Here is a 15,597-nt window from a genome sequence, read left to right on the forward strand (position 1 = left end):
GGCATCGACTCGTGACATGTGATACGACACAACATGTTGATAAGTCATTTCTCAAAAAATAAATAATTCCAACATGTTGTATATATACATATATATGATAAATGATAATTTTTATGATAATTTTAATCAAATTAATTTGATTTAAATTCACATATAAATAAATAATAAAAAAAAGAGGCCATAATGAATTTACACTAAAAATATTAATCCACCATTTGTTAATATCATTTATTATTTTAATTTGACAAATTCAACTCCATTTCAATAATCTATAAAACTTGGAGGGAAATAAAATAACAAGCAATCTATATTTTGGACTTGTTTGTCAAAACAGAAGAGTAAAAAAAAACTTAGGAAATGAATTATGTATCACTAAAAGTGGAGAGTCAAAAAAAAAATTATGTTTTTCTTTTTTCCTCATTTATTATTATTTTTTTACATATTTACATTGTGATCCATTATTTATTAAAAAAAATTAAAATTGATTATGCGTGTATCAGAATCACATGTTGGAATTCTAAACTTGCATATTAAAAAAATATATATTTTTTCATGTGTCGAAGAGTGTCAGTAGAGTTAATCAGGTGTCGGAAATCCAACACTTGTTGATCGAGTGTCAGACACGTGTCAGAGAGTGTGACACGACATAAAGGCTTGAAGAGTGTCAATACTTCCTAGCCTACTACATAAAAGGAAAAAAAAAAAAAAGGAGCAATTGTTCACTAATAGTGAAGAAAGCACGAAAAATTAACGTTTTCGTCAGCCTATCATAAATTTGAGTCATGTCCTGCTTGTTACTAGCACTCCAATTGAAGCTTTGAAGGATATCCATCTCAAAACAAAAACCCATCTTATTCCGGTTCGGACCTCTGGACCGCACCGGGAAGTGGCGCTCGAGCCCATGACCCGAGGAAGACGAGAAAAGAGATTGGAAAACTGCGACTGTGAGCATCTGCTTCGTGTGTATGGTGGTGGTCAGCAGCCTCGGACAGGCAATTCACTGTCGAGTTGAACCAAGAACATTGGACCGAGCTTCGAACGTGATCGATTCCAAAAGATGGTGGAGATGGGCGGATTCCTGAGGAGTGCACCGAACATGTACTCTCTCTCACCACCCCTCGCGACGCCGCCCGCTTCTCTACCGTCTCCTGCACCCTCCGCTCTGATTCTGACATTGTCCGGCACAAGTTCCTCCCTCACTCCCTCCCCAATTTTGACCTGATCATCTCGACATCCTCGCCGCCACCGTCGCAAACACAAATTGCGTAGGAAAATTGTCTAAAAAGTCTTTAATTTATTGAACATTTGCCAATTCAATTATAAACATTTCAATTTTATAAATTGAGTCATAAACATTTTCATATTTTACCAATTAAGTTGATTCGGTCAATTTTAGTCAAAAATTGTTAACATGAATGCTAGCTGTCCTACGTGACATGGCCTACATGAACAATTTTCTTTTATTTCAATTTTTTCTTCTTTTCTCTTTTCTCTCTTTTTTTCCCTTTCTTTTCCTTTTTATTTTCCTTCCACGCTCAGTAAGGGCGACGAAGCGCTCACTAGTCATAGGCCCTCACCAAATCTAGGTGAGGGTCAAGACCTTCACTCGCGACCAACAAGGGTCGGCTGGCCCTTACTGGACTATGACCGGTGACCCTTGCCAAACTTGGTGGAGAAAAAAATAGAGAGAAAAAGGAAGAAGAAAAGAAATAACATAGAATATATAAAAATATTCAATTTTTTTTTCAAATGTCTACATCTACCATGACCGTCCTATGTCAGCGATTTCTATTTAAAATTGTTTAGAAGACTCAATTGGCAAAAAATGAAAATGTTTAGAACTTAATTGAAAAAATTGAAATGTTTATATTTGAACCGACGAAAGTGCAATAATAAGTTTAAAACTTTTTAGATGGTTTTCCCCAAATTGCATCCATACAAGTTCTTGAAGCCGACATAAAAATTACGTACAATTCCATGACAACAAATTAATGGAGTTACTTGGTAAGTTGGGTTGTACTAGTGACAGATCCGTGGCTGCTTAGAAATATTAACCCCCATTGGGGCCCTTGTTTTTCATGAAGTACCGTTAATACAGTTAGCAGTTTCCCTGCACAGAGCTATTGATTGGAATTCATATGCTGTCGAGATGTATTTGGATACCGAGTATGGCAGGGGATTCCCCAGTGTCTTTTGATTTCAAAAATAAAAGATTAACTTTATATGTACCAAACTGAGCTTGGTTTAATTTTCTCTCAAATCACACCATTAATCTCTAGCCCCTTCATTCAATCATCTTCAATTGACTGTCTTAACTCGAGAATGCAGAATTCTCATTGCAAACGAGGCATGGAGTGGCCAAGTTTCACAGGGATTCTGAGGATCATGTCACTAAACAGGACAACTTGATTGTTATCAAACAGTGATGCATCTTCTGAAGAAACCGTATCTCATGATAGCTGTGTCAGGCTATAAAAGTGCTGTTGCTTTTAGTATGGAGTTGTGAATAATTCTATCCTGCTTATGCTATGGATTTTGTCAAGATGCAATTTGGAAATGTGGAAGTTGCAACTTGAGGCTAAGTCTGGCTATCCCATAGGACATAAACAATGTTATAGAACTTGATAGATAAAAGCACAAGGCTTCAATACCAACATCACCTGTTATTCAAAGGAGATTGAGGAATGTGAGCAGCTTCAACATATTCGCTAGATATTTTCCAGCAAGTTACTCTCAAAGTTGGGGTGTGCATATGAAAAGTCTGTAGTAGGAATCAGAAACAATAGTTTATGATGTAGCTGGTGTAAAAAAAATCCAAAGCATCATGCATCATTGAATGGGAAAAAGAGAACTGAATCAATCACATAATGCAAAGAGAATTCACCATTATTATTGATCCGTGGAAATGAATTCCCCACCTTAATTGACAGCAAATCTTTTGAATAAAGTTTGGTTAGGTATCCGGTGCTTAAGAAAAACATCAAGCTGAAATAAAGTAAAAGAGAATCATTTGAGTGAAAGGTATCTTCAGGTGATTTTAATAATTGCTGCTGCTAACTGCATGGGACATGCGCTACCCCCAAAGCTGTCTAGGATAAAGAAACATCAAGTTCAGAATGAACACCGAATGTTCTAGCTCCATGTCTCTACTGAGATTGATACAACTTCAAGTGACATGGATGTGCTATCTATCGATTCTTCATTGGCTTCATCAGGTAGTCCATCTTCAAATGCACAAGGATTTTGGCTGGTCTGAGAGAAACTTTGAGATTTCCTTAGTCCTTCAAGCTCCATGGCAGCCTCTCTCATGGTGGGCCTCTTTCTCCCATTCATTTTTAAACACCTCATGGCAAGCATTGCTACTGCAAGAACCTCTTCCGCCTTCGCTTCATTGGCCACAACAGCATCTAGGATCTTTGACAAACGGCTCTCCTTCATTAGCATGACAAAGCTAGCAACTAGATGTCTTCCGTCCTCATCTCCTGAGAAGGATGTTGGCTTATGCCCCGTGAGTAACTCAACAAGCACAACTCCGAAACTGTACACATCACTTTTATCTGTGAACTGACTAGATCGGAAGTATTCCGGGTCCAAGTATCCGAAGGTCCCTTGCACAGCCGTTGTCAGGTGAGTTTTTTCTAACGGAACTGGCCTTGAGGTACCAAAATCAGAGACTTTTGCAGTGTACTTGTCATCCAGCAGAATGTTAGACGGCTTTATGTCTCGATGATAAATGGGAATTGAAGCTGCAGAATGCATGTACGCTACTGCTTGAGCGACTTCACATGCAATTCTATACCGGTCTTCCCATGAAAGGGAACAATCTTTGTCCTGCTGATGAATATGCTGTGACAAGGTGCCATTAGGGACGAACTCATACACTAGTAAAGGAAGCTTGGTCTCCAAACAACATCCTATCAATTTTACAATGTTCCGATGATTAACTTGGGATAGAACAACCACTTCATTGATAAAATGCTCAGTTTGGCCCCTGTCGATGATCTTCGACTTCTTCACGGCAACTATGGTACCATCTGGCAGCATCCCTTTGTAAACCGTGCCAAACCCTCCTTCACCAAGAAACCGGCTTTGGCTGTAGTTATCTGTTGCTCTCTGCAGATCTTCTTCAGAGAATATTGCTGCTCTTCCATCTCTTCCATAAGGTGCAAACTTTTGTTGCAATAGCAAACCACCATTTTGCTTGAACAGTTTCTCCTTGACCATTCTATCTCTCCGCTTCCTTACATATCTGTAAAGCCAATAGCTGAAAAGCGAAAGACACAAGAATCCCATACCAATGCCAGCACCTAAATAAAACATGAAGTCTTTAAGGAAACTGGGAGATAACAAATTCTAGTTCCGTCTATTGAAAATGCTCCTAATAATTTGCCTGACATGACCAATTAAATTTTACTGTTCCTAAGTATGGAGCATGTCAGAATGCTAACTTTCACGCTTTCCCAAGTCAGCCTATGTATAGGTTGCTGAAGTAGGTAATAAAACTCCCTCCTACATCACTTTTCTCTAAAGTAAATTCACAAGGAAGCCATCTAAAATTTTCCAATTTGCTGCCTGCAATTTCTTGTGTACTTTGCCAATCCCAAAGGAGTACTGTCACATCACTGCAACATCCCTAGTGGTGACAGCGTTCAATCACAAAACTTAGCTTAGAAGACAATAAACCATGGACTTAAATTGTCATGTGGCAAATGAAATGAAGAAAAAGTAAATGATGAATATTTGCATGAAGCCACAATACAAAGAAACAGCAAATGAGATTCATGTGTTGTATATCAATCTGTAAGCAAGGAAGAATCATCAGAGAGATCAAGTGCGTCAACTGGAGCATTTGAGCAAAGACCGGAAGTTGCCAAATAGATAAGATGCGAAGAGAAAAAAGGCTTAGTGTACATGGGTGTAAGGCAAGTACAACGGTCCGATGTGTAGTATGCAAAATGGCACGCGTAAGAAAAAGCAATAATTTCACACTCGAGTTTTTCCTCAAGTATTGGATGCATAATTTTGCATTAACGAATGTATCTCTCCGTGCAATAGTCAAAGATTTTCTAACTACCATCAACACAGTCAATATAAATACAGGAAAAGGGTAGTCTTTTCTGATTGGGCATGCAGAGTGGCTGGACAGAATTAGCAGAGAGATTGATGGCTACCTATCACGATAACCTGCTTGAAAGGAAACTTCTTCCGGTCAGGCATGCAACTGAGGCCATTTCGTAGCACATCTTCGGCATATCCATTGGGACAATAACAGAAGGAACTCTTGGAATTCTTTGCACAATTAAGGGGAATGAGGATGGGAGTAAAAGGGTAAATTACGGAATGAGTCATCATATTTGCCTCCAAAACGCTTTGCTTAGTGACACCAAATATTTCCGCAATTGATTCCACCGAGTCGTCCCATGTCGCTAAATATGAAAGCATGGATTTAACCCCATTAGTTGTCTCACTAGTACTTGGGCATGCGCATCTTAGTGGAACCAGCACCTGTGCACCTTCAACAAGATCCACAGCATCAGCATTATAGTAGTTCTGACCAGCTAGAGCCTGGCAAGAGGTCAGGCCCTGGAATGTATCATTAGCTATGGTGAAATAGGAGTCATCCTTGGCCAGAGTGTAATTGGCCCGGTGCAAGTACATGCTTCCAGTGCAAGAGCAAGGAACTGGAACTATGACCAATTTATCTAAAGGCATCTCTTCGGCAATGGATTTGATGTTGTTGACGGTGGCTATGTCCAATGCATCTGAGCTGAGCAGCGAAGCGATGGCGAGCGGTGAGTTGTATAGGGAGGTCGAACGAAAGGTCAGGAAGGACTGGCATTGAGTTTGAGGGCCATTGCAGACGTAACCTTTCACTTTAGATGTCGTGTTTTCGCAGTTGAGCTGCTTGTTGTCAATATATGGCTGTTGACTGTGGGATACGTGATTAAACAGAGGTAAGAGTAATAGGATCGGTGATAAGATTGAGAGGCAGGACAGATCCATGGTTTTGGAATAAATGAGATTTGGCTTGCGCATAGGTGCAACTCTTGCATGCAAAGAACCAACACCTATATTGATGAAAACACCAAGCGCAAAGTCGCCGTGGCCGACACGCCGTAGAAAATCACCTTCAAGACCAAAAATTGCAGAATCAAGACTGTTGACTGTCATCCAGCGCTGAACATAGAGGTAGACTTGCGGAGTTGACTGTTGACTGCCATTTTTCGACGAAATAGCAAACCTGAAGAAGAACTGTCCAGCATCGCTCTGAAACAGGTTTCGTGTGCGTAATAGTTGGACTCTTTTCCTTAATGGTGGGTCACTTTGTTTTGAAAAATGAAACAAAAGAAGGTTTGAAAGTCAGAAAACAAAAAAGAGAAAAGAAAACACAAAAGAGAAAAAGGGTGAACAGTGGTCGGTGATTTTTAAGAGCGTGAAACACTTCGGTAGAGGGGAAAAAAAGATTAAAGGAAAGAAGAAGAAGAAAAGAAAGGAGTTTTGGCGCGTGCACACTGCGGATGCCTTGCCAAGCTGACTTGACTCCATAACCCAACGGCTGATAAGAGTTCCCATCATCATCCAATCGAAGTAATTTTGGGTTTAGGGCTCAAATTCAGAATTTTGAGAAAATTGAGCAACAAAGTCCGATTTTTGAGTCGTTAAACCATGTATTTTTGTAAAAATGATACTTTAAGATGTTGTGGAGTCGTGGGATTTTACTGATGGTGATTTGAATTTACGGTTTGCCCCAAACAAAATTTTGAACTTTCCCATACGCAATGAACAGTGCGCGTCCAGCAACTTCGGGCCTTTATTTTGTGTTTTCGGTTTGATTTTGGAACATCATGTTGGGATTATTGTACTATGTTAGAACGGCTTTCTATTGATTATAAGTATGTTTGGGACGGGGTTCGATAAAAAAGTTATAGCGTAACTAAGTTTTACGCTCAAATGTCTCGTTACAAACAGCTTGAATAATTGTTTTCAATATGCAATTTATTAGTGCATAGGAATCGTTTTGTTAACATTTAGGCATAATATAGTTGTTTCGTGGTTGACGTATCATGTTACCCAAATTTAATGTTGTTTCTCGCTTATTTCATGCAATCACAAGATCGAAGGATCAAATAACGTTTGTTATTTGATTTTGGGGCATTTCAAGGTGAGTACTACTAATGTCTTATTTGGTTTTAAGAAACTCATGTACTAAGGTAAAATTAATTAATATATACTTGTGTAGGAAGTGAGGACCCATTTGTTGTATAAAAATGGATATAGTGCTCAATATTTTTGAGTTATTGTGTGATGATTTGACAAATCTCTCTTGAAGGATTATGCATGTTGTTTTGATACAATTGATTTATGTGATTATGTAATGACTATTGAAAGATGATATGTGTGGTGTTGAGGAAATCAAATGTGTTATGAATGAGTAAAGGATTAAGTGCTATACAACAACGAAATTTTGTATGAGTCACCTTGAAGACATTATAGTAAAGAGCTAAGTGCTATATGGCAACTTGAGTTACGTCGGGGCCAACTTTAGAGCCTTGCACTACTAATATATGTAGTAAAGGGCTCAGTGTTACACGATAATGTAATTTCATGGGAGCCACCTTTAGGGCCTTGTACTATTACTATATGTGGTCAAAAGCTAAGTGCTACACGATAACATAATTTCGTAGAAGTCACCTTTAGGGCCTTGAGTTTAAATATTAAGCGTGAAATAAACCATTGATATGAGATTGGATGAGTCCGATTATTGAACCAAATTGGTGATGCATGTTTTTGTTATTATGGATAAATGAGAAATTTTGCTATTTGATATAGTTAGATTGAGGTAACATATAACGTATTTTGTTCATACAAGTTATTATATATTTGTTTGGTAATAATGAGCTATGTCTTGAGTTTTAAATGTGTTATGTGAAAGCTTGATATGCTTTTATGGTATGTACTATTCACTAAGTTGTGATTGTCCATTCCATTCATCTTCCATGTTTTCAAGTCCTAAGGTTAGCAACAAGTAGAACGAGAGCACTGCTGGAAAAATTTTGGGAGTTTATTTTGGGGTATGGCTTAAGAAGTTGGTTATATAGTTGTTGTAAGTTTGTTGGGTCGGTTGAGTTCTAACTGTATATATTCTTTTTAGCGGACTATAGAAACTCTGATGTTGTAACCAACAACTAACCTATTGGTTTATCAGATATGTATATATGTTTGGAGATATACATTTTGTTATCAGGTAATTGATTATATTTGAGGTTGCGTCCTTCGTGAGGAAGGATGACCATCTCATCACCCTTTTCTTATAGTTTCGGGGCATGATAGTGTAATTATTAATTAATTTATTATGTGCTCTTCTGTGGTTATTCTTCTTTTGCCGAAGTACTTCCTTCCTTCCCTTTAGTTATCCGTGGGACGCTCATTCAGATCCAAAGAGAACATTTTACTTCCTTAGTCCATCGGAAGGTTTACATTATTAGTGGGGCCGTAAATGGATAAATTATGGTTGTCTCGAATAGGAGCATACTCCATGGCTCAATAAACAGCACTAGGCCCTTCCATTTTCAACATGAAATGAAAATAAGTTTGGATTAGAAGAAAACCAAGAACTTCACAAGAAGAAATAAGCAGAGTTCTCATGGTTAAAACCGACTGGTAGATAAAAATCGCCTTCAGGACAGTTCCACCGGTCTTGCAAGATAAGGCACGTACATCCTTTCTGAGCGTGCTGCAATATATGCCTTGATCTAACTAATCGGCAAGAAATTATCTAGCCAGTCGTTGGCTTTGACTCTGCTTTAGGCCCAGAAGAGACGCGCAGGTACCAGCGCACCCCACGAATTAATGAAGTTTCTAGGTAAGTTGGGTTGCGTGCCAGTGACAAATCCGTGGCTGCTCTAAATTGTCGACCCCAATTGTGGCCATTCTTTTCCATGAAGTTACGTGGATACAATTAGCAATCAGCTGTTTGGACAAGGAACAAGTTTTAAGTTTCAAAATGAATGATATCAAGCGGTTTGAGCTCCACCAAGTACATGATCGACTCGACCCTAATATTAATTGAAGACCGAACATTTGGATTCAAAAGAGATGGAGCTCAAGCACTGCTGCATAGAGCTTTTCATTTCCTCGAACTCAACTTACCGTATTCCCAACTGTTGGAATTCGAGTCGGCGGAAGGCGGCTTACTTGATTCTGATGCGCAAACAGCAAATAGCCCCGAAATGAACGTTGAATTGCCGATGAAATCACAAATAACACTATCTCACGTTAGTCTGGATGCAATCACAAGGAAAACACCCAATTTCCACGGCGTAAATGCTGATTGTTCTTGCAAAGATGAAATGGAACGCCTTGATCTTCTTTGATGGAAATGGAGAGAAAATATGGTGCGAATGAATGGCCAACCAATTCCAATGGTTGTGTTCGGGAGGCTTATATACGTCTCCCTTCATACCCCTCCATTTGTGCCTTTCCATTGTAGCATATCAAGTCCAATTGGTGCGGTCCAATCGCACCCCATCATAGACGTACTAGCTAACTAGCTAAAGTACAACATCTCCCACTCGACATGATGGGCTTGATAGCTCTCTATCAAGAATATAAGGCATTCAACATTCATCAACTTTACAAAACAATTCATACTGGCAAATAAGCCGTGACCGGTGAGTACACCCGCACTTGGGAGCTCACATTATTGGTGCGTTTGGCACCAGCTTTGCCAAGTACCTTTGGGTACCCAAAGCCCATTTGCCCAAATATTAAGTGTTTGGGAAAAAATTTTAGACCTGCCTTGAAGAAATGCTGGCCTTCCCAAGCCGAAAGCCCAAGGCAGTCCTAGGCTGCCTTGGGCTTTCGGCATTTTCGGAAGGGCGATTCACTGTTCATCGACGAAGATTCACCGTTCATCTTCCTCTTCGTCGAGAATTCAGCAAAGCGAGGTGGCGACTCGGCCGGCAAGGTGGCGATGGGTCGGCGACGGGTTGGAGAGGCCGGCAACCGTCGCCGCACCCGGCGACCGTCGCCCGGCCGCGACCCGCATCCTGGGTCGCGTCGGTTGCCTAGGTCACAGCGAGGTCGGTTGCCGCGACCTCCGGCGACCTCCGCGACCCGGATCTGGGTCGCGGAGGTCGCCCGGGTGGCGGCGAGGTCGTCGCCGCGACCTCCGCGACCCACGACCTCGCCGCGACCCGGATCTCGGGTCGCGGAGGTCGCCGGAGGTCGTGGCAACCCGGATCTGGGTCGCGGAGGTCGCCGGAGGTCGCAGCGACCCAGGACCTCGCCGCGACCTCGTGGTGACCTTCGTGGCGCGGCGAGGGTCGCGGTGACCCTCGCCGGATTGCCTACCCTTCGCCGGCGAGAAGCCTGGCCGGCGGTCACCGGCGGCCTTGGCCGGCGGTCACCGGCGAAGCCTTGGCCGGCCAACTTTCATTTTTAATAATAAAAGTATTTTGCAAATTTAATTTACCCAAACACTATTTTGCATAAGTATACTTCACAATGGACTTTCACAAATAAATTTACCAAACACACTTTGCATTTTCAAAAATACCCTTCACTCAAAGGTCTTTACATTTTCTCAAGGACTTTTCCCAAAAGTCTTTCCAAACGCACCCTATGTACCTGTTAGGGATAACATAATGGCTACAACCCCGAATAGAAATAAACAATCGATGTCTCACAGTACCCCAGACATATTTTGTTATATCAATCCAAGTATACCTATCCCTTAAAGGCTATACTTGACTATTCTCAAAACACCATGTATTTACAATTACATCCGTAACCACATAGGGCGATATAATTGGTCGACTAGTAAATACATGCGATAGATGTAAAACAACAATAGTCTTCCTTCGCACTCATGTTTCTCTCAATTTCAGAACAACTGCTTTCCTAGACATGTCCCATAGGCCATATCTATTCATGATCGCCCGTAACATGCTAAAGTAGCAACATTGATCTTTCACTTCGAGAACATAGTCAGAAGTAACATAGGGCACAAAGTTGAGGTAAATTATAAATTACCTTAAAAGCTCACACGATGAGTAAATAGGGATAATTTTACTCACCTTTCCTTGTCGGTTGTACAGTGCACATGTAGTATGAATTACATGCTATAGTGGATTACTCTTTCTATAAGAGCGTATGTCAATCATCAAATATATCCACCATACAGATCTTAGCCTAAACATAGTCACGTGCTTCTCACGTACTCATGTTTAGCCCGAGTGCTATATCAGCTCGCTTTCTATAGCGCCCAATTAAGTACTCACATCCGGCATCTTACAGGCATACATGATTGTGGGACTATCATGTTCGATCTTGTTATAAACCAATCACAGACCTCATCTTGACTCCAATCAAAGCGACATATTTTATGTACCAAACTTGCTCTTTAGCATTTATTTGTACATAACATCTCATCTCAACGTGCTAACTATAGCACTTGAGGCGATTGCTCGTGTGAGTGAGCCAATCATTGCTTGCTGACATACTTTTCAATAATATGTGTGTTTGTGCTAGTCTCATAGTAGATTTGTACTTATTGATAAAACATCAAATCACTAATAAACAAACAAGTACAATACATCTCTCCACAAATACATAAACCAATGATCCTCTACAATAACAAATATCACATTCTACGCAATCCTAGTGACATCCTATGGGTCAAGAATATGTCTCTAGGAATAGCCTTCATAAATAGATCAACAACCATTCTATTGGTTGAAATGTATTGCAGGATCACTTCTTTCTGCGCTATAATATCTCTGATGAAGTTATTTTTTATTTTTTTATTTTTTTTTTTTTTTTGTCAATGTGCTTTGTCCTTCCATGATACTTGGGATCTTTCACATAGGCAATGGCTACTTGACTATCGCAATAAACCGTCACTGGTCTTGGAACTTCAGTGACAATGGCTAAATTTTCCAAGAAACGTTTTAGCCATATTGCTTCTTACACTGCGGCAGAACATGCAATAAATTCTGCCTCCATCATAGACAAGGCCGTGCATGTCTATTTCTTGCTATTCCAAGAAATTGCACCTCTATTGAGCAAGAATGCATATCCATAAGTCGATTTACGCTCATCCAGGTCTCCACCCCAATCGGCATTTGAATAACCTAATAGGCGTAAATCATTCCCTTGGTAACAAAGTTGATAGTCTATGGTGCCCTTCAAGTATCTCAGGATCCTCTTCATTGCTTTCCAGTGTGCTTGACCGAGATTTGATTGATATCGGCTCACCAATCCCATAGCATAGCATATGTCGGGTCGAGTACACATCATAGCATACATCAAACTTCCAACCGCACTAGCGTAAGGAACATTTTTCATCATTTTAATTTCTTCTGGAATCTTAGGACACATTTCAGTACTTAGGCCTTCACCTTGCATGATAAGGGTATCAATGGGATTACAATGCTGCATATTGAAACGCTCAAGAATCTTCATAATATAAGACTCTTGTGATAAAGTAAGGAGTTTCCTCGATCGATCTCTTTCGATTTTAACTCCTAATATATAAGCAGCTTCTCCCATGTCCTTTATCTCAAAATTGGAGGACAACCATTCTTTTATGGTGATAACCAAAACCTTGTCATTTCCAGCCAACAGAATATCATCCACATAAAGTGATAAAATCATAAATTTATCTTTGGACCGCTTGACATATACACAGTGATCTTCTTCGATCATTGTGACACCAAAAGTTATTATTGCTCGATGAAAACGAAGATACCATTGTCTAGATGATTGCTTAAGGCCATATATTGAGCGATGAAGCTTGCAAACTTTATGCTCTTGACCTTTAGCTATGAAACCTATTGGTTGTTTCATATAGATTTCCTCATCTAATTTTCCATTGAGAAATGCTGTCTTTACATCCATTTGATGTAATTCAAGGTCCAAATGTGCAACGATGGCTAGAATAAGGCATATTGAGGCAAACCTTACAACTGGTGAAAAAGTTTCCTCATAGTCTATACTCTCTTGTTGAGTATAACCTTTTGCCACAAGGCGAGCCTTATACTTTTCAATGGATCCATCTGCCCTACGCTTAATCTTGAAAACCCATTTGTTTCCAATGGCCTTACGATTGGGTGGTAGATTAACCAAGTCCTAGACATGGTTTGCCCTCATTGACTCCATCTCATCTTCCAAAGCTTTTCTCCATTCTTCCTTGTCAGAGGATGAGAGAGCCTCTTGAACAGTCTTAGGCTCGGCATTGTCCTTTTGAGCAAAGGGAAATGGTTAGGTCTATGATGGTGCAAGCAAATTTACCTATCTCCTATTGGGGAGATGTGTTATTGACTGCTACCTATATACTTAACCGTGTGCCCTCAAAATCGGTCACTTCCACCCCTTATGAATTATGGACTGGTAGGAAACTAGACTTGAGTAGTTTACGTCCATGGGGATGTGCAGCTTATGTTCATGATTCTTCCCGTAAACATGGAAAATTAGGTCCTAGAGGGAAGAAATGTATTTTTATAAGATATTCCGAACGTTCCAAAGGGTACGTGTTCATAGGTGAACAAGCTGATGGAAGTGTGACCGAAATGGAGTCACGAGATGTCATGTTCTTGGAGAACGATTTTCCTAATAGAGATGAGATTGATAAGAACTTCCAATTATATGAGACGGAAGATACTGATAACACACCCACTGATGTTGTAGAGGGAAATGGAGATTTACCTCAATATACAAGACCTAGTGGGAGTGTTACATCACCTGATGAATTGAATTCAAGAGAAATTCAATTGCGTAAAAGTAATTGTAAAAGTATTTCAATGGCCTTACGATTGGGTGGTAGATTAACCAAGTCCCAGACATGGTTTGCCCTCATTGACTCCATCTCATCTTCCAAAGCTTTTCTCCATTCTTCCTTGTCAGAGGATGAGAGAGCCTCTTGAACAGTCTTAGGCTCGGCATCGTCCTTTTGAGCAAAGGGAAATGGTTAGGTCTATGATGGCGCAAGCAAATTTACCTATCTCCTATTGGGGATATGCGTTATTGACTGCTACCTATATACTTAACCGTGTGCCCTCAAAATCGGTCACTTCCACCCCTTATGAATTATGGACTGGTAGGAAACCAGACTTGAGTAGTTTACGTCCATGGGGATGTGCAGCTTATGTTCATGATTCTTCCCGTAAACATGGAAAATTAGGTCCTAGAGGGAAGAAATGCATTTTTATAAGATAATCCGAACATTCCAAAGGGTACGTGTTCATAGGTGAACAAGCTGATGGAAGTGTGACCGAAATGGAGTCACGAGATGTCATGTTCTTGGAGAACGATTTTCCTGATAGAGGTGAGATTGATAAGGACTTCCAATTATATGAGATGGAAGATACTGATAACACACCCACTGATGTTGTAGAGGGAAATGGAGATTTACCTCAACATACAAGACCTAGTGGGAGTGTTACATCACATGATGAATTGAATTCAAGAGAAATTCAATTGCGTAAAAGTAATTGTAAAAGTATTCCAATGGCCTTACGATTGGGTGGTAGATTAACCAAATCCCAGACATGGTTTGCCCTCATTGACTCCATCTCATCTTCCAAAGCTTTTCTCCATTCTTCCTTGTCAGAGGATGAGAGAGCCTCTTGAACAGTCTTAGGCTCGGCATCGTCCTTTTGAGCAATCATAAATGCTTCACCTTCAATCTCAAAACGACGACGGGGAATACTTTTACGATTACTTTTACGCAATTGAATTTCTCTTGAATTCAATTGATCAGGCGATGCAACACTCCCACTAGGTCTTATATGTTGAGGTAAATCTCCATTTCCCTCTACAATATCAGTGGGTGTGTTATCAGGATCTTCCATCTCATATAATTGGAAGTCCTTATCAATCTCACCTCTATTAGGAAAATCGTTCTCCAAGAACGTGACATCTCGTGACTCCATTTCGGTCACACTTCCATCAGCTTGTTCACTTATGAACACGTACCCTTTGGAGTGTTCGGAATATCTTATAAAGATACATTTCTTCCCTCTAGGACCTAATTTTCCATGTTTATGGGAAGAATCATGAACATAAGCTGCACATCCCCATGGACGTAGACTACTCAAGTCTGGTTTCCTACCAGTCCATAATTCATAAGGGGTGGAAGTGACCGATTTTGAGGGCACACGGTTAAGTATATAGATAGCAGTCAATAACGCATCTCCCCAATAGGAGATAGGTAAATTTGTTTGCGCTATCATAAACCTAGCCATTTCCAATAGGGTTCTATTCCTTCTCTCAACTACCCCATTTTGTTGTGGAGTACCAGGAATAGTCAATTGTCTTACAATTTCCTTTTCATCACAAAGAGCCTTGAATTGCTCTGATAGATACTCACGTCCACGATCAGTTCTCAATGCCTTTATTGTTTTATTCAACTGATTCTCTACCATCGCTATATATCGTCTAAAACAGTCCAATGCTTCTGACTTATGGGAGATCAGAAAGACATAACCGAAACATGTGAAGTCATCTTTAAAAGTGATGAAAGATGAGGCTCCATGCCTCGCCCTCACATTCAAATGACCACAAATGTCAAAATGTATGAGATGCAATGGAAATTCA

At 40.1% G+C, this 15,597-nt stretch overlaps 1 protein-coding gene across 1 annotated transcript; it reads right to left on the minus strand.

The window, feature by feature from the left end:
• Positions 1 to 3,084: 3,084 nt before the first annotated feature.
• Positions 3,085 to 6,034, minus strand: LOC104416624 (wall-associated receptor kinase-like 10). The gene is made up of 2 exons (XM_010027988.3): positions 5,172 to 6,034; positions 3,085 to 4,307 (listed from the first exon to the last, which is right to left on the minus strand). Exons 1-2 carry the CDS (start codon positions 6,001 to 6,003, stop codon positions 3,133 to 3,135), a joined length of 2,007 nt encoding a protein of 668 aa, XP_010026290.3. The 5' UTR covers positions 6,004 to 6,034; the 3' UTR covers positions 3,085 to 3,132.
• Between the last annotated feature and the right edge of the window lie 9,563 nt (positions 6,035 to 15,597).

This window comes from Eucalyptus grandis, chromosome 8, assembly GCF_016545825.1.
Source record: "Eucalyptus grandis isolate ANBG69807.140 chromosome 8, ASM1654582v1, whole genome shotgun sequence".
NCBI classification, from domain to species: domain Eukaryota; kingdom Viridiplantae; phylum Streptophyta; class Magnoliopsida; order Myrtales; family Myrtaceae; genus Eucalyptus; species Eucalyptus grandis.